This window comes from Xenopus tropicalis, chromosome 3 (assembly GCF_000004195.4).
Source record: "Xenopus tropicalis strain Nigerian chromosome 3, UCB_Xtro_10.0, whole genome shotgun sequence".
NCBI classification, from domain to species: domain Eukaryota; kingdom Metazoa; phylum Chordata; class Amphibia; order Anura; family Pipidae; genus Xenopus; species Xenopus tropicalis.
In genome coordinates, this window is record NC_030679.2 from 126,421,936 (window position 1) to 126,444,469 (window position 22,534).

The 22,534-nt window shown below is 44.6% G+C and overlaps 1 protein-coding gene across 1 annotated transcript; it reads left to right on the top strand.

Annotated features, from left to right (window-relative positions):
* Positions 1 to 13: 13 nt before the first annotated feature.
* Positions 14 to 17,269, top strand: ddx56 (DEAD-box helicase 56). The gene is given in 15 exon segments (NM_001127081.1): positions 14 to 86; positions 163 to 236; positions 837 to 998; positions 1,616 to 1,770; positions 2,507 to 2,677; positions 2,886 to 2,976; positions 4,169 to 4,410; positions 5,073 to 5,204; positions 11,113 to 11,226; positions 11,318 to 11,412; positions 12,842 to 12,918; positions 13,039 to 13,128; positions 15,320 to 15,425; positions 15,567 to 15,667; positions 15,885 to 17,269. Coding segments are annotated over 14 exon segments (1,659 nt in total). The 5' UTR covers positions 14 to 86; positions 163 to 185; the 3' UTR covers positions 15,957 to 17,269.
* Positions 17,270 to 22,534: the final 5,265 nt, after the last annotated feature.

Genomic DNA, 22,534 nt, shown 5'->3' on the forward strand with positions numbered 1-22,534 from the left:
TTACTTCCTTATACATCTTTCAGTTCCACCTTTCCCCCTCCTCTATGGTTGTTCAATCCACTCTTGCCTAACATTGCGTCTCTATGGTAATTATTGGGAGCCGCTCTTTCTGACGCTCGCTGCACTTTTATATACTTGTCAGCTGCCTCTCTATGGTTTCAGTCCTCCTGGTAACACACGTGTAGATGGCTGCCCTGCAGTTCCACGAATTGGGACTAGACGACCGGCTTCTGAAGGTGAGGGATTCTCTGGGGCCTCACTAGGGAGACGTATGCTGAATAAAAAGTAGAGGTTCTCTAGTTATGACTGTTTGGTAGTAGCTCCAAACCAGGGAATGGGTGGGTATTAGGGTGAATGCTGGGTATTAGGGTGAATGCTGGGTGCTTCTAGTAAGGAGATGATTCCAAACAGAAGTAAACCATGAGAGGGTTGTCTTTCCTTTCCTTCTAGTTTTGTTATAGTTTAGCTCTATCCTCACAAGTTATCTTGGTTCTTGGGATTTAAATAGATATTTTTGAGTAGGTAAAAACCTTTCCCTTTTTCCTGTGCTGGCAGGATGACTTTGTGTAGCTCTAACATTGGACTAAGTCAGTGACACAATCATTTTAGGGCGCCAATGCACATTGGGAATCAGACATGTCCCATTTCCTAACACCCCCCCACCTCCTGGGCCCCTAAGCCGATACAGGCTCTGAATCTTCCATAATTAAGCCACAGATAGAACATCCCCAGAATGATGATACATTTTTTGTGCTTAAACATTTGCTTCTGTTCCATGTAATATCAGTAATTTATTAATGTAAGTATATATAATAAATGTTTATTTCTGTCTTCAGTCTATAGCAGATTTAGGATGGGCCAAGCCAACTTTGATCCAGGAGAAAGCTATACCATTGGCACTGGAGGGGAAGGACCTGCTTGCCCGTGCCAGGACAGGATCTGGGAAGACAGCTGCCTATTCTATTCCTATTATCCAGAATCTTCTTCAGGCAAAAATGGTATGTTCTCACTTGCTTGCAGCATACAACATTCACGGTGTATTAATAAATAGTTAAAGGAGAAAGAAAGGTAAAAACTAAGTAAGCTTTATCAGAAAGGTCTATGTAAATACAGCCGTAATCACTCACAGAAATGCTGAACTAACTTCTCTGTGAAAATATTTTTTGTGTCTGTAATTCATGTGCCACAGACACGCAGCTCTCTGCTGTCTCCTCTCTCCTGCTCCCCCCTCCCTCCTGAATGCTAAGAACTCACCCCCCCTTAGGAATGTGGATCTGAGCCAATCAGCAGGAAGCTGACTCATAGTCTTACTAACTGCACATGTACACTTGGTCTGGGTGTCTGTGCAGGAGTGAGGCATTATGGGAACTTTCTTTACACAGCTCAGCGTTTTTTCTTCCTGTTTGGCTTTTGATCTTCTGAACAGGTGAAATATGGGGAGACTTAAGGGCACTATTGAGACAACTGAAGGTATGCCTGCAGCTTGAGATTAACTTGAGATCTTTATTAGCCTTTCCTTTTCCTTTAAGCAATAATGGCTTGTACAAGTGCTTGTAAGCATATTATCATAATCTTTCTATAATTTTCTTTGTTTTTCCTTCCCCATTTCAAACAGACAGTGTCAGAACAGGCCATTCGGGTTTTGATTTTGGTTCCCACTAAAGAGCTTGGTCAGCAGGTTCAGCAGATGATCCGACAGCTGACTGTGTATTGTGCACGTGATATTAAAGTTGCCGATATTTCTGGCCAGGCTGACATCTCTGCTCAGAGGTGAGTGCTGTGGCTGGTGACTCTGGGTTTAGAATCCAATCTGGCCCTGTTTCTTACCTTGTTCTGTAGTGCAATGGAAGACATTGTGTTGTGCTTATGTTATTGCACAGTTACCTATTTCTTTCTGATAGCTGAGTTGCCAGGATGATGGGGTGGTTACAAATGGTTTTAATGGCTTATTCTGCTTCAGACAAGGATTGGTAACCTAGTAGAACTCACACAGCCCCTTTAGCATCTGGCTATGTGCCTGTGGTGGTGCAGCAGGTAAATGCAGTGTGCCTCTGGTTCATCGTCAGACTGGGGTATTCCAAGGCCCGCCAATGCTGCCACCCCAGGGGAAGGTCACTGAACAAGCAGATATAGTGTGCGCCCATGTAGTTTACCAGTTTTTGCTTGTCCAGATGTTCATCCTGTAGGGCAATATAGACTGCATAAATATGCCAGTGCAACAATATATACCTGGTTTTTCTAGTGTCAGATAAACTCCCAGGTGTTGATCTGAAAAGGTGGTGGTGGGTTTTTTTTTTCGTTTGGTCCAGAGAGATTGAATTGACAGCCAGTGTTTGCCTGTGTATGGTAATTGTGATGAACTTGAATTTAAATAGCTTTTTGGCATTCAAATGTATTGTTTTCTTGTATGTCTCAGTGTTCTCTTTGTAACTTCTTACATCTTCTTTATGTTAGGGATCTACATCTCCATGGCTCATTTGTACTCTTCTCTCTATGGCTTTTCTAGACCAATCCTAATGGAGAAACCTGACATTGTAGTTGGGACTCCTTCCAGAGTGCTGACCCACATGACCCAGCAGACAATCTGTGTGCGCGATACTTTGCAGGCACTGGTGATAGATGAGGCTGACCTTGTCTTTTCTTTTGGCTTTGAGGAAGATTTAAAAAACTTGCTTTGGTAAGATGTGTTCTTAATAAGGCTGGGATGGTGGCAACAGTGTCCAAACCCTACATTACATGGTACTTCACAGAGATGGTAGTGACAGAAAAAAAAAAATATATAAATTTGTGTGTGATGCACACATTAGAATTAGGACATTAGAATGTTTCAGTTTGTGCAATTGCAGTTATTCAGAGGTCAATTACCTTTTTCTTTCTATTCTTAGCCAGCTACCGAAGATATTCCAGTCTTTCCTTATGTCTGCTACATTCAGTGAGGATGTTCAGGCTCTGAAAGAACTTGTCCTGCACAATCCTGTAAGTAGATACTGTATTACATTTAAAATATTCCCCAGATATCTCTTGAAAAAAGAGAGAAGGTATTGGATACCTGGCATGTGTTGATCTCTCTAGTTCTCCTTTGCGTTGAGTCTATGTGCATCCGCAATTATGCTTAGTAGTGATTAGCGCAGGCGAGTCTAGACTGTATTAAGGCTCTATGGCACGCACCCTCTCTTATGGCTGCACTCTGCGTCTGGATCAACCTGTAAAATATTAGTACCCACTTGTGACCTGTATAATCTTGCATATTTTCAACTGACATATGGGTAATGTAAAGACTGCAGAAGGTCTGGTTTCCTATATCAAGCAATCAGTCACCCAGCAACATTTAGTGGTCGGCTGTAAATGCAAATATCTGTCTGGTTACTAGACCTGAGAAAACTCTGTGGTAAATGTGACCATGCTGAGGCATACTTTTCTCGGCAGCTCCACTTAGGCGCTGTGTCACGGTAGATCTGAATAGCCAATGGCAAATCACAGATTAATATGAGGAGCATCTAATATCCGCTCACTTTGATTTGTCATGTAGTTAAGCAGCTTTAATAGAATTGCTCAACCCCTTTAACAAAGGGCAGATAAAGGCTATCCAAGTTTATATAAATATTTTGGGTTGGCTGTATTACCTGCACTACTATTACCTGCACTACTGCAGGTTGGGGTAGTTCCCATTTAACATTGCTGTTAGGCAGGAGACAAACCTAAAGACAATGCCTAGTCTCTAGGCCACCTGCTCAGATCTTTTGATAAACAATGGGAGAGAGCCCAACCCTTTCCATGTAATGCACTTGTGGAAATGTTGGGTGCTTTTTCAGAAGATCACTCTCCTGCAGAATGGCCAATAATACAGTAGAAAAAATCCAGTAGCACCCCAAATAGTTGCGAAGTGAAAAGAGGTGTTTATTCAGCCCATACACCCTTTTCACTTTGCAACTTTTTGGTGTGCTACTGGATTTTTTTTCTTCCTGCTCAGATCTTATCTTCCAGTTACCTGTGGGTAGGTTTTGGCTAGGGGTTATTAAATTCATAACTGGCATTTTCATACTGTCCCATATCAGTTGCGCTTATATAATGACCTTCTGGACGCTGAGCTATATTGCTTCTCATGCTTCTACATCAGCAATTCTGTGCACTGCCAATCCTAGTAACATCATTTTTTTTAAACCCTAAGGTGACCCTGAAACTGGAGGAGTCTCAGCTCCCTGACTCGTCCCAGCTCACCCAGTACCACATCCAGTGTGAGGAAGAGGACAAGTTCCTACTGCTCTACACTTTGCTAAAACTCTCGCTTATTCGAGGGAAAACCATCATCTTTGTGAATGAGGTGGATAGAAGCTATCGTCTCAAGCTCTTCCTAGAGCAGTTCAGTATCCCAGCCTGTGTCCTAAACTCTGAGCTCCCAATTCATTCACGGTAAGAAGTGCAATTCTGTCCAGTATTATTACATGCGGGTATCTAGTATTTTTACTAGAACTGTGTGACATCTAAGGGTTTAAGGAAACTATCAGGCTGGATACAGTATGTTTCAAGGGAATGTCAGTGGCTGTTTCATAATTTGATGATTATCTTCATTAAAATATATGGTTGTGGGTTATTCTTTATCAAAAGACCTTTACTGAAATATATTTAATTGTGTGCCCTTTACTTAACCCTTTGCAGCACTAAACTAAATGATCCCTTACAAATTCCTATGAATTGCTGCCTCTAATAATCAAATTATGGTGTTTTGTGTAATATTTATTAAGTGGAATCTTGTAAAAGAAGTATTTCTACTCCTGGAGACAATGTTGTAATTAATCGAGAACTGCGTGCAGAAAAGAAATTCTAGCCAATATACTCTCCCTTTTGTGTCAGTGTTAGGGCAGAGAGACACGGGGCGATTAGTCGCTGCGAGCGATGTGTTGCCACAACTTCCATTCTACTCTATGGGAGAAAAGTTGCCACAACTGGCTTAATTAAAAGTTGCGGAGACTAATCGCCCTGTGTCTTCACCCTAAAATCATGGCAAAATAAAATGTGGTTTGGCTTGTAGGGCTTTTCATCCCTAACATCTGCTGGTTTTTGCTCTTTGGCAGGTGTCACATTATCAGTCAGTTTAACCAAGGATTCTACGATTATATTATTGCAACTGATGAGCACTCTCTAGCAGATCCCTCTGTGAAAGGAAGGAGGGGAGAGGGAAAGAAAAAAGGAGGAAAAGGACAAAAGTAAGCATGTACCTCTCCCTACTTGTAGTTGTTTGTGTGCAATCACTAACCCAGGCATAATAAACATGTATTTCTCTTGCGTCCTGGGGGACACAGGCACCATGGGTTAAATCCCCTCCCATCAGGAGGCAGGACACTTTGTAAATTTGTTTCTCCACCCTCTATAACCCTCTTCCCACTCCCAGGCACCTCAGTTCTTTTAGTGTCCTCGCAAACAGGAGGTTGGACAACGTGTCTCTAGGAGACAATCAAGAAAAGATACTTCGGTTGGGGGCTTAGCCCTAAACACCAGGGGTGGTACCTGAGACAGCTTATGCTGTGCTCGTTGTGTCAGCCCCCTACGCTGGATGGCTCAGGGAGCCTAGTGCCTTGAATAGGCAGCGGTGCCAGAAGGACCCCCCCTCCAAGCTGGGGCCCATGGCACGACCCGGGTGAGTACAGGAGGAGCGTGAGGTTCCCTCTAGCCTCCTCCAACCCACCGCACAGACCCGCAAGCAGCGGGATGGGACCAGGGACTATCACCCGCCCTCCCCATAGGGCTGTAGTACCCCCTGTCACGGGCGCCCTGCGTCCCTGCCTCCCATATGGCGCGCTAGTGTGGCGCACCGCGGGAGAAGGAGAGAGAAGGAGCCATTGGCGGGCAAAGCACACGCTCCTGCCACATACCCCGTAGGCGCTCCGAGACTTCCGGCGCGTACAGCAGGACTCCCGGAAGTACTCGCGGCTTACGTGACCTACCCTCTTCGCGCCTTCGGTCGACACACCCCTTCCGGTTCTCGGCTGAGCGCGCACTGGCGACTACGCACCACTCTACTCCGGCTCCCAACGCTAGGCAGAACACCTCTCTCCTCAGAGCGCTCACCCTCCGGCTCTCCTCTCCCCCCTACCAGGCAGAGGCACGGTAAAGGGGCAACTAAGCCAGCATGGCTGAAGGGTCAGGGGAGGCATTATTCCTCAGAGGGGGGAAACAGGCGCCCAGGGTAACCTTTTTTGCCTGTACCCAATGCAGGAAAAAATTTAAGGCGGCGCAAAAAGACCCAGTTTGCAAGGCCTGCACCACTGCTACCACAGACGCAGAGCAACCCGCTCCACAAGTCCCTCCGGGTACCCCATCAATAGAGCAGGGGGAGAATGTACAGGCAACACTACCCTCTACCTCGGGCAATGTGGCCGTAGGAGCCCCTGAGGCTCCAGCCTGGGCAGTCTCACTATCCAATTCCCTAGCAAATTTGCAGGGAATTCCACTGTTAGCATCTTCCCTGGATAAGATCCTAGAGAAACTAGCGTCACCCAAGGTAGCTCAGAGCACAACTAAACGCAAGTGCCCAGCTCCTACAGACTCTCTCTCCTCACCTGAGCCCCAGTCGGACCAGGAAGGACTTAGCGAAGGGGAAATATCCCCCTCCGCATCAGACGAAGACTCTGCTTCAACTTTCCCAGATTCTGCCAGGTCACCAAATGACCTAATCGTGGCAGTCCTTCAGGCCCTCAAGATTGAGGACCCTGACACGGGGGCTAAGACCTCCAAGGGCCTGTTCGGCAGAACAGCTTCTCATGATATAAACTTTCCGGCCCACGAACAGCTCCAAGCCATTATCCAGGAGGAATGGAACCTCCCGGAACACAAGTTCCAAGTCACTCGGAAATTCGCCAAGCTCTATCCCTTCCCCAAGGATGCCTTGGGGAAATGGAGCACTCCACCCCTTGTGGATGCTCCGGTATCACGGCTGTCTAAGGCTACCGCTCTACCCGTTCCGGACGCGTCCGCCTTTAAGGATGCAACCGATAAAAAGCTGGAAGGTTTTCTTAAAGCAATCTTCTCCTCGGCAGGTACAGCCTTTCGTCCCGTTCTGGCAATGGCATGGGTAAGTCGGGCTCTGGAAGTATGGTCTGACGCCATCCTCACGGGATTACAGAGGGAAACTTCAGTGGAGGACGTCGAATCGGTCGCGCTCCACATCCAAGAAGCGAGCTCCTTTCTCGGGGAAGCCTCACTGGACGCTCTTAAGGTGCTGGCCCGCACATCGGCTCTTTCAGTGGCGGCTCGCCGCTCCTTGTGGCTTCGGCTATGGTCAGCCGACCTCAGCTCCAAAAAGTCTCTTACCTCTCTTCCCTTTAAAGGTTCCCGCCTCTTCGGCGAAGAACTGGAGAAAATTATTTCGCAAGCCACAGGGGGCAAAAGCACACTTTTGCCCCAACAAAAACCCAAGGGCAGACCCACTACCATGTCTTCCAAGAGACAGCGCTTTTTTCGTGGCCAAGGATCACGTTTCTCGAAAGGATCCTCCCCATCTAGATCCTCTTCCTCCTCCAGAGGTGGACCCAACTCCAGAGGCAGACCATCCTGGCAGCCTCGCAAGACATTTACCAAGACCCCTAACGAGAAGAACTCCTCAGCATGACTGGCTGCCCACCACTCAGCCAAGCTCTCAGGTCGGGGGACGTCTAAAACACTTCGCCACCACCTGGGCCGAACTCATAGAGGACTCCTGGGTCATAGACACAGTTTCCTCCGGTTACAAAATAGAATTCCACAGAACACCCCCGCAGAGGTTCTTCATGTCTCGGGTCCCCATGGAACCCCAAAAACAAACAGCATTCCTATCCATTATAAGGGATCTGGTACAGGCAGGGGTAATCATCCCAGTCCCCCTATCACAAAGGTTCCAAGGGTTCTACTCGAACCTTTTCGTGGTTCCAAAAAAGGACGGCTCATACCGCCCGATTCTCGACCTAAAACTTCTCAACAAATGGGTCTACTACAGACGATTCAAGATGGAATCACTGAGGTCAGTAATCCGGGCATTAGAGCCCCAAGAGTTCCCGACATCCTTGGACATGAAGGACGCATACCTTCATGTCCCAATCCATCCCCTTCACCAAAAATTCTTGCGGTTCGCCTACCACGACCACCACTACCAGTTTGTGGCCCTACCCTTCGGCCTATCATCGGCACCGCGCATTTTTACGAAGATCATGGCCACCATGGCAGCCCTTCTCCGAGTCCGTGGAGTGTATATCACTCCATACTTGGACGATCTGCTAATCAAAGCGCCCTCAATACATCAAGCACTGGAGGACTTAAACCTGTCCATCCAAACTCTCCAGAACTTTGGCTGGACAATCAACAGGCCCAAGTCTTGCCTTGTCCCATCCCAGAGGATCCAGTTCCTCGGTCTCCTTCTCGACACACGTCGAGGGAAAGTTCTCCTACCAGAGGAAAAGATACACAAGACTCGCTTGCTAGTCAGACAGCTCAAGTCCATTCCAAAACCATCCCTCAGATTTTGCATGAAGGTTCTAGGGGTCATGGTCGCTTCCACGGAAGCGGTTCCGTTTGCACAGTTCCACCTACGAGCCCTACAAAGGAACGTTATCTCGCAGTGGCGGCGTCATCACTCCCTCAACCAACGGATCTCCCTATCAACCCAGACGTTAGACTCCCTGAATTGGTGGCTGACCCCACCTCACTTGACACAGGGAAAATCCTTTGCGGATCCGAACTGGCAGATCATCACCACCGATGCCAGCCTGTCAGGTTGGGGAGCCACCTTTCAGAATCTTTCGGCCCAGGGCTTATGGTCAGCAGCGGAATCCAGACTGCCGATCAATATCCTAGAGATCAGAGCCATTTTCAGAGCTCTGACTCACTGGGAAACCCGTCTGACAGGGCTAGCCATACGGATTCAGTCCGACAATGCAACAGCGGTGTCGTACCTCAATCGTCAAGGGGGAACCAGGAGCGTGGCGGCGGCAGGGGAAATCCGCAAATCTCTGCAGTCCACATTCCCGGTCTCTTAAACTGGGAAGCGGATTACCTCAGTCGCTACCAGATAGACCCGACGGAATGGGAACTGCATCCCGAGGTTTTCGACCTCATAGTGACACAATGGGGCGAGCCAGATCTAGACCTCATGGCGTCTCGCCACAACCGGAAAACTCCCCTATTCATTTCCAAGACCAGGGACCATCTTGCAGTAGGGGTAGATGCCCTGACCGCGCCGTGGGGAGTTCCACTAGCCTACGCCTTTCCCCCCCATTGCCATGCTACCACGCCTCATCAAGAGAATGAGGAGAGAAAAAGGCACGTTCATAGTAATCGCTCCAAACTGGCCTCGGAGGTCGTGGTTTACAGACCTGGTGAATCTCTCAATCGATCCACCCATAACACTCCCCATTCGGGCAGACCTGCTTCGCCAAGGTCCGATCTTCCACCACAATCCCCAAATGTTCCATTTGATGGCGTGGCACTTGAGACCGCTATTCTGAATCGGAAAGGATTCTCGCCAGTAGTGGCCCAGACCATGATCAATGCTAGGAAAGCGGTATCCTCCAAGGCTTACCACAGAATCTGGAAAATTTTCATTCTATGGTGCTCGGAGAAGCAAATACCATACCAGGGGGTGGGCGTACCCTTGATTCTCCAGTTCCTTCAGGATGGCCTGGACAAAGGCTTGAGCCTAGGGTCCCTGAAGGTTCAGATATCGGCCTTATCCATTCTACTGCAGAAGAAACTGGCAAGGCAAGAAGACGTAAGAACATTCCTACAGGGAGTGGCTCACCTGTCACCGGCTTGGAAACCTCCGGTGCCACCCTGGGACCTCAATCTTGTCTTGACAGCCCTGTTGGAGGCTCCCTTTGAACCTATCCAAACCATCGAGCTTCCTTGGCTTACCTGGAAGATAGTATTCCTGACGGCCATCTCTTCAGCAAGACGCGTTTCGGAACTAAGCGCGCTGTCGTGCGATCCTCCTCACCTGATATTTCACGAGGAGAAGGCAGTTTTGCGTACGGTTCCCTCCTTCCTTCCAAAGGTGGTGTCACCCTTTCACCTGAATGAAGAGATAGTGCTACCATCCTTTTGTAGCTCACCCAAGAATCCCAAAGAAACGAGACTACACAAGCTAGATGTAGTCAGATCACTGAGAACCTATGTAGACCGGACGGCACACTTCCGCAAGGTCAGAACTCTTTTTGTGATTCCGTCGGGCAGCCGGAAAGGGTGTTCAGCTTCTAAGGCCACAATTGCTCGCTGGATCAGGGAAACTGTTCGCCAGGCGTACATATCCCTGGGGAAAACACCTCCATTTGGGATAAAGGCTCATTCCACTAGAGCACTCGGGGCGTCTTGGGCATGCAGAAACCTAGCCTCTGCGGAACAGCTGTGCAAAGCAGCAACCTGGTCTTCTGTACACACATTCGCAAAATTCTATCGATTTGATACCTTTGCCTCGGCCGAGGCAGCATTTGGGCGAAAAGTTCTGCAGTCTGTAGTTCAAAGCTAGACTGCAACATGTTGATAGCCCTGTTTCCTCCCTCCCAGTGGGGACGGCTTTGGTATGTCCCCATGGTGCCTGTGTCCCCCAGGACGCAAGAGAAAAGGGGATTTATTACTTACCGTTACATCCTTTTCTCTTAGTCCTATGGGGGACACAGGCCACCCTCCCTGGAAACTTGGGAGTCATGCATACCTTCTCACTCAGCCATGTTATAGTTTACAGTTACAATTGTTAAGAGCACTGTTTGCTCGGTTCTTGTTACATAACTGAGGTGCCTGGGAGTGGGAAGAGGGTTATAGAGGGCGGAGAAACAAATTTACAAAGTGTCCTGCCTCCTGATGGGAGGGGATTTAACCCATGGTGCCTGTGTCCCCCATAGGACTAAGAGAAAAGGATGTAACGGTAAGTAATAAATCCCCTTTTCGGCAGATTTGACAGAATGCAAGACCAACATATGGTGCAGCTATTAGACTACACCCTTTGGCCTAACCTTTGCTTCTAGAACTATCCATTCACACATCACTTATTCTCTGCATTTCCCCATATGCACATAACAACCGTATACTGTAGTCATCTCTTCTACCCCCATCATTATGTCTTTTCTCAGTGTTTTACTTTCTTTCACTCAGAGGCCAAGATAAAGAGTATGGTGTATCCCGGGGCATCGATTTCCAGAACGTGTCCACAGTACTGAACTTTGATTTTCCCCAGTCTGTTGATTCCTATATACATCGTGCAGGCAGGTACTTGTATCACTCCCATCATCTTTAATCTCTGTGACCCTTTTCCTTTTTTTTTTTTTCTACTAACTCCACCAATGCTTTCACTTTTCAGAACGGCTCGTGCTAACAATCCTGGAGTTGCTCTTACCTTTGTGGCACACACCGAGCTCCCCCTTCTGTCTGAGGTTGAGGAGGCACTAGGTGGTGGTAAGTGAGTTATCTATGTCAGCAGATTGACTAAATCCTATCTTTCTTATCTCCATGCCACCAGTAACATGCAAATTATTCATTTATAATCTATATTGGTTTACCTCTACTTATAATTGCAGGTGATATTAATCTAATCTAACACAAGCTCAAGAGAAGAAATATTGAGCAGGCTGTGAGAATTGATATTTGGAGGCAGCATTAGTCAATTGGCAGCAAAAGAGCCTGATATGTAGCTTTATGTTATAAAGTGCAAAGTTTGCTACAGGTCTAATCATCTGTAGGAAGCAATAAGCAGGTAGCACTTATTGGTCACCTGATGAAAGGCAAACATCTTATTGGCTGCGCTGAGTTTCTGCACCTGCACAATTTGTATTACATGGAGAATAGATTGTTCAACAATTTTGACCCTTTAAAATGTTCTGGCAAGATCTCATTTGGATCTCAAGTGGGGAGAGTTTACGGTGAAGTGGAAGTATATAAAGGGACCATACATTAGAATCCTGCATCAGGTCTGGGTACCTGCAGAATGCACCCCTCTTTTTTTTTTTTTTTTACCAACTGCGTGGGCAGGTGTAGTGTTTAATTCTTAATTCAATACTTAATTTGTACTGGTGGGCTGAAATCAGAAAATGTTTTCCTAGTTTTGGTTAAAACTAAGTTATGTGTGTGTGTTTTTACACTTAAAGAAATGAAAGTGCAGTAAGCATGGGCTTAACGTGATATTGACACATTCCTATAACAGAAAGAAATATCAAATTTTTTGTATATTGTATTTATTTGCGAATCACAGCAATATTCTTAAGCCAAAATGATCCCAGTGCTACAATACCAAGGATTTATGTATCCTACATTTTGCCTCCTTGTTTGTATGAACCCTTAATGTGATCACATACTATAAAAACCTTTAGATTTTGTTTTATTGGGGTATTATTTTGGGAAGTGGCACAGTAGCATTATGCCATACAATAAAAACTAACCTACATTTATGTGAGGCTTGATTTGCCCATTAAGCTAACCGATCATGCTAAGAATGTCTATAGAGCTCCACACCTGGAATAAGGCATGAAGCCCAAGGCCACCAGCAGGGCAGCATATCTAATAATAAAGATCCAGTCTCCAGATACGACAGTATTCTTGGAAACCGTTTACCCTGCACATTTTCACCACTGGATGTTCTCCAATACTGCACACAGTTTAGTATCTATATTTCTAATATCTGCACATTTCGAATTCTGTTTTGTCCTTGTTTTGGCTATGGTTTCAATATTTATGGATTTAAGTTATTGCAAGACCCCAGTATGTTATAAATGAATGTACAGCTTGTGTAACTAGTGCTACAGTAAAACAGATATTGATGATGCCGATGTATCCTTGCTGTGCCGTATACATATTTTTTTCTAATATTTTATACATTTTCTTCCTATAGGTGTGCCTGATGAACATGTACTGAAGCCGTACCGTTTCTGCATGGAGGAGGTTGAGGGTTTTCGCTACCGTTGCCGGGTTAGTTCTGATCAGGGATATTTATCTATAATATTAATCTCTGTCTTCCAATCACTAGAGCAAATGTGCTAATCAGTTGATCTGTGTGATGTTGATCTGTGTTTTCATTTACCTCCCCAGGATGCAATGCGGTCAGTAACCAAACAAGCCATTAAAGAAGCACGACTAAAAGAGATTAAGGAGGAGCTGCTCAATTCAGAGAAACTTAAGGTAAGACTGCATGTGTACCAGATATAAAGTACTAAATTGTTTTTCCAGTCCTGTGAAATCCTCACCACAAAGCAGAGCTGGCCACCTATCAGGCAGGTTTAAAAACCCCATCAGGCATGGATTGCAGCAGCCTGTTTCAGCTCAAGTCACACCCACTCAGAAGATGATATGTTAGGAGATCAAAACAGACTCTCTGCAAGTTTGGATATATAGCCCTAAAGTATAAGGTTGTGCTATAAAACCAGTGGTTCTGGCCACAAGGACATTAAGGAGTGTTTGCATGTCTGTCTATAATTCCTTAAGTGCCTGTAAAACCTCTCATTTTGGGTTTTATGACAGTGCTCTGTGGGTAACACCCCCCCCCCCCCCTTCCCTAACTATGGTCCTTTTGCTTCAGGTCCTCGCCTGACAGGTTTGGTACAATTGCCTAAAGAGCAGGTCAGTCCAATTTGGCCCAGCATTAAGCAGTTTACTAGTTCTTATAATATAGCATGCAAGGATTAGCTGCATGGATGGCAAAGAGTGTTCAGTAGTGGTAATGTCTGTGTAATTGTAACAAAGTTTCCATTGGGAGAGAGTGCCCCTGCAGTTGGTGGGTTTTTATTTTATAATAGATTTGTTCTGCAGCCTGATAGGGAGATGAGGCAGGAGAGAAGGGGAAAAAACAAGGCATGAAGACTTGCATAAAAAGATTGGAGGAAACTGCAAAAAAAAAAAAAATGGGGGCATAGTTGGAAAGTATTACAGCAGAAGCCAATAGGTTAAATGGAGAGTGTTAAGGATCCGGGGAAGTGGGGTATGAATAAGGTCAAATTGGGGATAAAAGCAGAACTTCAAGGTGTGGGGAAGAAGAATGGGTATAGGAAGACAAGAGAATTTGAGTTTAAAAACAACAAAAAAGGAAGAGGAAACATGAAAGATTAAGGGAAGCAACAGAAAGAGGCACTGATTAGTGCAGAGTGAACAGGATAAAACAAAAAGGATAAAGTGTTGGCAAAAGGTAAAGCAACATGAACATGGAGAGTAAAAAGTTGAAAGAGGAAAGGATGAGAGACATGCATAAATATCATGTACAGTGCCACAGTACTTTAGTAGCTGTCAGCTCTGAAATCCCTGGACTTGAATGGCTGAAGCAGCTAATAAAGAATAATCAATTGTAATCGTGATTAACAGCAGAGAGTGTGTGGCAGTTCCTGGTCACAGTGCAGTCTGTGGGTGGCTGATCATCAACCTGGCTCCTTAAGCAACTAATGGATCTGAAGGCTGCATATAGGATAGTGATTAAAGTCAGTCTGACTCCTGTCTCTCTAGCCCACTCTTTATCTAGAATACATGCCTTCTTATCTTCTATTTCAACCTTTGCATAGAAACCATTTTATAACAGAGCTGAATGTTGTCATTCCTTAGAATCCTCATCAACGTGAAAGTACAAAGTGCCACTATACAACACAGCAGGTGTAATACCCGCAAACACGACGCGGGAAATGCTTTTGTCTTGATAAAATACCAGCTGATGCTTTGTGCTGTTGGAAAGCTGCTTCATTATCTTTTATCGTACTCGGCTTTTTGCAAGTTAAAGAAATGTATTAGAACATTACATCTAAATTTATAAATCAAGCACCCAGCACCCTAGCTGTTGAACTGCAGTGATGTCCTGTGGCCAGGAGAGGGAGCTTCTGCAACATCTATAGGGTTTTGCTCAGGCTCCACTAGGGCAGGGACTGATTAAATTGTTGCAGTTGTATGTTTTTTGGTTATTGTATTGCAAAACTGACACTTTCCTGTCTCTCTTGAGCATTTTTAGCCGGAGGTTAGCTTTGATGCAACAGGTTGGGGGTGGGATAAATTGTTTTGTGGTTTCCCCACCCCATCAACCATTGCACCAGAGTCTGGCTTTGCATGCTTGCATTAGAGCAAAAAGTAGCGCATGCCTAAGCTGTTCCCCGTGCCTTACAGACTGCTGTCAGAATTAGGCGAGGGCCAAATGGACTTGCTTCCCATTGGGCCTTTCCCTTGGTTCTTTAAAGGAAATCTAAACAAATAAAGTTTTGTGCTGTTACTCAAATCGACAAATGAAGCTAGTGACTAAGTGTTAATAAGATATTACTGTAATTTCTATACCTCTTATTTCCTGGGATATCCAGTCTCTGTCATTGGTGTCTTTTTTTGTAATTCCTCTTGTTCTCTGCAGACATATTTTGAGGATAACCCCCGGGACTTCCAACTTTTGCGCCATGACAAGCCCTTGCACCCTGCAATTGTTAAACCTCACCTGAAGAATGTCCCAGAGTACCTCAGTAAGTATTATGCTGTGTGGCCATACAAACCCTTTGCAGCTTCTCAACACTTCTTGCTGCCTTTGATCTCTCTTTTCTTGATTTGCAATTCATGTGTTTCATTCTGCTTTCTGTATATTTAACTTCCTTTTCTGCCTGCAGTTCCCCCAGCCCTGCGTGCAGTTGCCGATATCCATAACAGGAAAAGGAAGAGGAGAAAGCTTAAAGCTGGAAATTTAGGCTTCCAGGGGACAAGGTCAAAGGTGAGTATTTCTGACCCTTGGTCCCCACTTAGTTGTAGAACCCTTGGTCCCCTCTGCTCACAACTTGCACAGCACTAATGCTCAGTAGAGCACAACTGAGTACACCTGCAACTAATGTTTATATTTTCTGTTATTTACATTTTAAGAATGGCCATCAATAACTCGGCGCTCTCTCATTGCATGTCGCAATCTTACACCCTGCTCTCTACCTTTACAGTTTCAAAGGGGACAAAACCCACTGCGCAGCTTCAAATATGCAAAGAGCAAAAGGAGGAGAAAACCTGAGTAAGATCTTCCAACTGTGGCCTTTTGCGCCCACTCAGCCAGCAGGACCAGTGGGATGTGTGTGGACAGGTTAAAGGACAGAGGAATATCAGATCCCCTGAAATGCTGGGTGTCAAATATGTGCAGTTAAGCACTTTGCTAAGACATAAAGGCTTTCTAGTTATGCCCAATGTACTTCCCAGGCCGTGCCCTCCTGGCTTCCTCTGTTTCTCTCAATTCCTGTAGGTCTCTCCACAACCAACTGCTAGTCATTTCTTGAGACAAAGAGAAATCCTAATCCATCTCCATGCCCTACTTTGTATGAAAATCATTAGCTATTTATTCTCCTGGAGAGTGACTTGTGCACATTCTTCCCTTGTTCTGTTACCCATGTTCAGTCACCCCAAAGGAGAAGTAGTAGTAAAGTTTTCATGACTTTTGCAGAGGCCTGCAGGCTTCCTGGGGTTTGTGCCCCCCAGACTGCTTATCAATTCAAAATACTTCTTTAAATGATATTAACATTTTAATACAATAAAGCCCCTCAAAAAAAAGTGTTGAAGGACAAGCCTTTATACAGTATTTATCTTGCCTGTCCTGTGCCCCCTTTCATGTATGGCCCACGTTATATTACACAGGTGATGCTACCCTGGGACAGCTATTCTGAGCCACACATGGGCTAGATACACAGGACTTGGACATACTAGCTGTACAGCATAGGTATATAATACACAAGATCCATCCTGGTAATGATATTGTTATAAACTGTGCATAGTGATGTCATTTATATTCCATGATTTACTGAAACTTGTGTATTATAATGAATAATGTACCCCCTGTTGTAAAATATGAGGATATTAGAAGACACCTCAAAGTTCCATGACACCTATAAAAGCACTTGGCCTTGTGCCTTTATATGGTCAAGGAACTCCTCGGTTACTAATGGGGGAAACATTATTCTCTATATATTATATATAATATTTTTATACTGCAGTTGAATTTGTAATATTTTTAATTGTAACTTCACCTTTGATAGAAGAAAGTGTTGTACTTTGTGATCTTAATGTTCCCTTGAACAGAAAGTTGCATCTGAACCTCTGTTGTACAGCACTGCAGGGTTGCAAGTTGTCATTACAAAAGGCAGTTAAAAATCACAGTTTCAGTCAATTTGAAGATCTTACATTGTGCAAACTTGTGAATTTTTTTTTTTTTTTAACATAATGAATTTTTCAAAATCGAATTTCAGATTCAACATGAACTTTAGCTAGACATTACTGTTAATATGTATTATAAAGGGTTTGTGGCTCATTAACTAATGTCCAATAAACCAGTGGGATTCAACTTGATTGTTTTGCCTTGCCTTCTTGCTGGATTTGGATTAGGGCCCTAAGGATGACCCCACAAACACAAAGAATTTGAGCTTTTGGGTCAAAATTATGATAAAATTCAGTAGGATATGAGTAGTGTAGCATAATAATACCTTATGGGGAAAACAATGAAGAAAATGCAATGCCAGCAAGTTACACCTCATTTTAAAATAATCTATAGTAAACATGGGTCAGACGGTTTAACAAAAACAGGTTAGAGGAGAACAAATTCCACCCCCCAACCACAGGCATCGACCCTGCTCCCTTCCTGCATCACATGTTACCATCATTCCTAAGGGACAAACCGTTAAAAAAAAAAAAAAAAATAGTGCAAAATCAACAACTGGCCATCAGCACCTTTAACCCAATTCCCTTACCCTTTGGGCTCCCCCTGTTGGTTGGTGACCTATATTATATAAACCTCAAGAGAAGGACAAAGTGCATATTACTGCTGGGCTGCTGAGCCTTCAGTATATAACAAAGTGTAAATCATTCATAAATATATTTAAAGCTGATATTACAGCACATAATGCTTTGTCACTCACGTCTCACGTCTCACGCCATAAATGCTGGGAGTTGCAGGTGGGCAACAGACGTGCATTATTAATTACAGCACATAAAGGAGCAGTTGTACACAAGTTTGGACTGGGAGTCAAAATAGGCCCCGACATTCCAAGTAAACAGAGGCCCAAACAGCCCCCCACTAGCCCAATAAATAGTAACTGTCTATAGAAGTGCTGTCCAACTTCTGTGGTACCGAGAGCAGGAAGTTTTCTGGCCTATATGGTGGAGGGCCGATAATGGAAGTCAGGTTTGACCACTCCCCCTTTTTAAACTGCACCTTCTTCAAACTACACCCATGTTATCACAAGAGCTTTTAAGACCATCCCCACATTAATGGTGGTAGCGCTGCAAAATCTCAAATGGTTGGTGCTCACTGTAGGGATAGCACCCTTCATTCATGTTCATGTTAAAGAATTATTTTATGTCATATTACGACATACCCTTAAATCCATATGCCGCCTCCTCCTCCTCCCTTAGGGGACCATATAATGACTCCAACTGCTAACAAACTCCCAGAACAACCCCTGACAGGTTCACCTCCCACAGGCAACATAGGGAAGGCAGAGTGTGGCACACACAGGCAGGGTGAGTGCCATACTCTGCCTGCCCCCCTGCTGCCTGTGTGTGCCATACTCTGCCTGCCCTATGCTGCCTGTGTGTGTCATACTCTGCCTGCCCTATGCTGCCTGTGTGTGCCATGATCTGCCTGCCCTATGCTGCCTGTGTGTGCCATGATCTGTTTGCCCTATGCTGCCTGTGTGTGCCATAGTCTGCCTGACCTATGCTGCCTGTGTGTGTCATACTCTGCCTGCCCTATGCTGCCTGTGTGTGCCATGATCTGCCTGCCCTATGCTGCCTGTGTGTGCCATCATCTGCCTGCCCTATGCTGCCTGTGTGTGCCATAGTCTGCCTGACCTATGCTGCCTGTGTGTTGCACAGTGAGGACTATTTATCCTAAGGGTTCCTACATGTGGCTTATTTGTGCAATTACCCTCTCTACACCAAAATCCCCTTGCCCTAAAGAGTGCTGTCTAGGTAAGAGGGGATTTGACATGGGATCTGTTGGCTCATGTGGTAACAGACAGATGCAAACCCTGGGCAGCATTCTGTGTCCTGCTGTTGCTTTGGTGCACATGTATTTATGCTGTTACTTGTTTCAGTTCTGAGTTCTTTGACTAGCTGAACTCTGCCATCCTTGCCCTATTCGCTATCACCTTCATAGATATTATAGAGTTTAGTGCTGATAAGCCAGTCCCCTGCTACCTAGTTATCTTTTCTGCTCCTTATCTCCTTGGATCATCTGTGTCCTCTGGCTCAATTCCTGGCTTTCTCACCTTGTACCAGCATGCTGGCAATATGGGCCATCTCAGCAGATAATGTTATCAGCCGGAGACCTTGGCCTGACATGCTAAATACCTGCAATCTTTCTACAAACGGTCCGAATAATCAGGCATCTAAGTTTAGTTTAGTAAACTATTTCAAATATAATGTCCTTTTTTAATGTACATGTCAAATGATGAATTGATTAGTGTATTATATTTCTTTTGTAGGGGTTCCCTAGGTTTTATAAGGGCAATGGTATTCCAAGCTGGTGGCAGTGATCTTCTTGGAAATCTAGCTGTTGGCATTTGTAGGACAGCTGGCTGCTACTTCATGTTAGAGTATATTGGACAAGTTGACTCCTCTGTATCACAGACAGTCCGCTTGGCATAAAAGAGAAATGTTTTTGATAAGCAATATTCAAACTGTGTGATTTGCCAGCACCGGGAATGCCCCCTTAATTGGCTCATACATTATAGGGAGGGATAGCAGAACGTTATGGGGACTGTGCCAGAAGTTCCAAAACTGTACCAAAATATCCTTTGCAGCTTACGTGCTGTTGATTTCTGTACAGCTCAGTCGTTGATTCTGCATGAAGTAAGGGATAAAGTAGGTTTGTGGCATAAAAGTATAAAAAAATATAGTCGAGTACTGCTAGTGCTGCTGCCACCTAAGGGAAAGGGTTAATGCAAGTTTCTTTCTGCTTTTCCTAATTGGCATTGTCACACATGCACGCTCCTGGAAGTGATGTCACTGCGGCTGTGTGCACACTCTTCTGAATGCTTATTGTCCATGCCGCTTTCACTGGAAAACCCAGTGCAATGACGGGGTGATGGGGATCCAAATGATGTAACTCCCAGCGAATTGGGGGTAGTTGACATGTCTGAGTGTCAGTGACATTGCACATGCTACGTGTGCTTTTGGCAGCTGTTATGAGAATGAGACATTGTATGGATATGTATATATATATAGCGCTAGAGCAGAACAATAATAAACAAACTGGGTCATTACATTACAGGTATAGTACCCGTTATCCAGAATGCTCGGGACCAAGGGTATTCCGGATAAGGGGTCTTTCCGTTATCTTGATCTTCATACCTTAAGTCTACTAAAAAAAACAATAAAACATTAATTAAATCCAATAGGATTGTTTTGCATCCAACAAGGATGAATTATATCTTAGTTAGGATCAAATACAAGGTACAGTTTTTTTTACAGAGAAAAAAGAGCTTTCTGGATAATATGGGTTTCCGGATAAGGGGTCTGATACCTGTAATAGATAAATACAAAGTACAATTGCATTAAAGAATCCACAGAGTTGTGTCAGAGACAAGAGGATTCTGCCCTCTAGAGCTTACAATCTAAATGAGGTTTGCCATATTGTCATAAACAGATGCTCAGGACCCCAAAACAATAGCGGTTATTTATGACTGTAAGTGCAATTTCAAGCACAATCACCATGTGTGTTTTTCCCAACAAAGCAGTTTTGTTCCCTGAATTCCAGTGTTGTTCCCCAGGGAGAGCTGCACCTGAGGTTATTGCGGCCAATGCCTTAAAATTAATGGGCTTATTTATCATTTGAAAAAAACTTGAAGGTTTACTTATTTATTAAAAAATCCAAATATGATAAACTCGTATGAACAAAAAAAGAAATCGAATACCCTTAAATGAACTTGGAAAAAAAAAATGTGGCTTGATTCTGCCTAGGACAACTCCCATTGAGTTGAGAAAAATTGAGAGTTGAGAAAATTGGTGCCATTTATGGCATTCAGCATGCGAGTGATGTGGGCACCCTATACTTTTGGTGCAACTGGAGCAGCAGGTTATACTGTGCAGTGGGAACTCTGAAGCTGCTGCCTGGTCCGGAGATGGTGGTAACTCCATGGTTTGTCTGCATCTATAGACACAACAGCACTCGATCTGGAACAGGAGCCGTGAAGGTCTGAGCAGCACTGAGAACAACGGTACAGAAGTGCAAAGAACACCTCTGGATGCAAGTACTGTCAATAAATTGGATTCTGCACAATTGTCTGCAGTGAAATTTGTGCTAACAGCTCTATAGTTATGTCCCTGCTTTTTCTTCTCAATGTACAATGCACAGCTACTTTAAATGGCATCAACTTTCAATTATTTTGCTGTTTCTATTCAAATAATTGAATGCCACGTGGGAACCTGCTTGTCGTTTCTGCTGTGCATTTCATTTGCTTTTCAAATCAATACTTAGATAATGAATGTGCTGTCCCAGCATTCTTCTTCTTGTGTGTTTATTTACACACATCCACAGGCTTTGGTGGGTCCCCCAGTTGCAGCAATAATACATGGAATATGTTCATCTGTATTAATATTAGCATTGAGAATGAAAGAAAATGAAATTAGTAATCATCAATAAATGTCATTTCCAAGGACAATTACAGGAAGTACATCAGAAAACAGTGCAATTGCATGGAGTATGATTTTGGCCTTGATAATCGGATGCTAATTACAGAAATGATTGTCCAATCAATTATTCTTGAGGTAAATAGCACCATTTAGTGAGATAAACACTTACAGATAAATTGTATCAAACAGCACAGCAATTCTTTTTGGCTTATGTTTTTAAAAAACATTTATGACACTCTACTAGGGAAAAATGGCACAGTGACCTGCAGCAATCCTCAGCATATAATGGCACCGTGATACCCGGCAATAACCAGCATATAATGGCACCATGATACCCGGCAATAACCAGCATATAATGGCACCGTGATACCCGGCAATAACCAGCATATAATGGCACCATGATACCCGGCAATAACCAGCATATAATGGCACCGTGATACCCGGCAATAACCAGCATATAATGGCACCGTGATACCCGGCAATAACCAGCATATAATGGCACCGTGATACCCGGCAATAACCAGCATATAATGGCACCGTGATACCCGGCAATAACCAGCATATAATGGCACTGCGGTACCCGGCAATAACCAGCATATAATGGCACTGCGGTACCCGGCAATAACCAGCATATAATGGCACTGCGGTACCCGGCAATAACCAGCATATAATGGCACTGCGGTACCCGGCAATAACCAGCATATAATGGCACTGCGGTACCCGGCAATAACCAGCATATAATGGCACTGCGGTACCCGGCAATAACCAGCATATAATGGCACTGTGATACCTGGCAATCCCCAGCATATAATGGCACTGTGGTACCCGGCAATCTCCAGCATATAATGGCACTGTGATACCCGGCAATAACCAGCATATAATGGCACTGTGATACCCGGCAATAACCAGCATATAATGGCACCGTGATACCCGGCAATAACCAGCATATAATGGCACTGTGGTACCCGGCAATCTC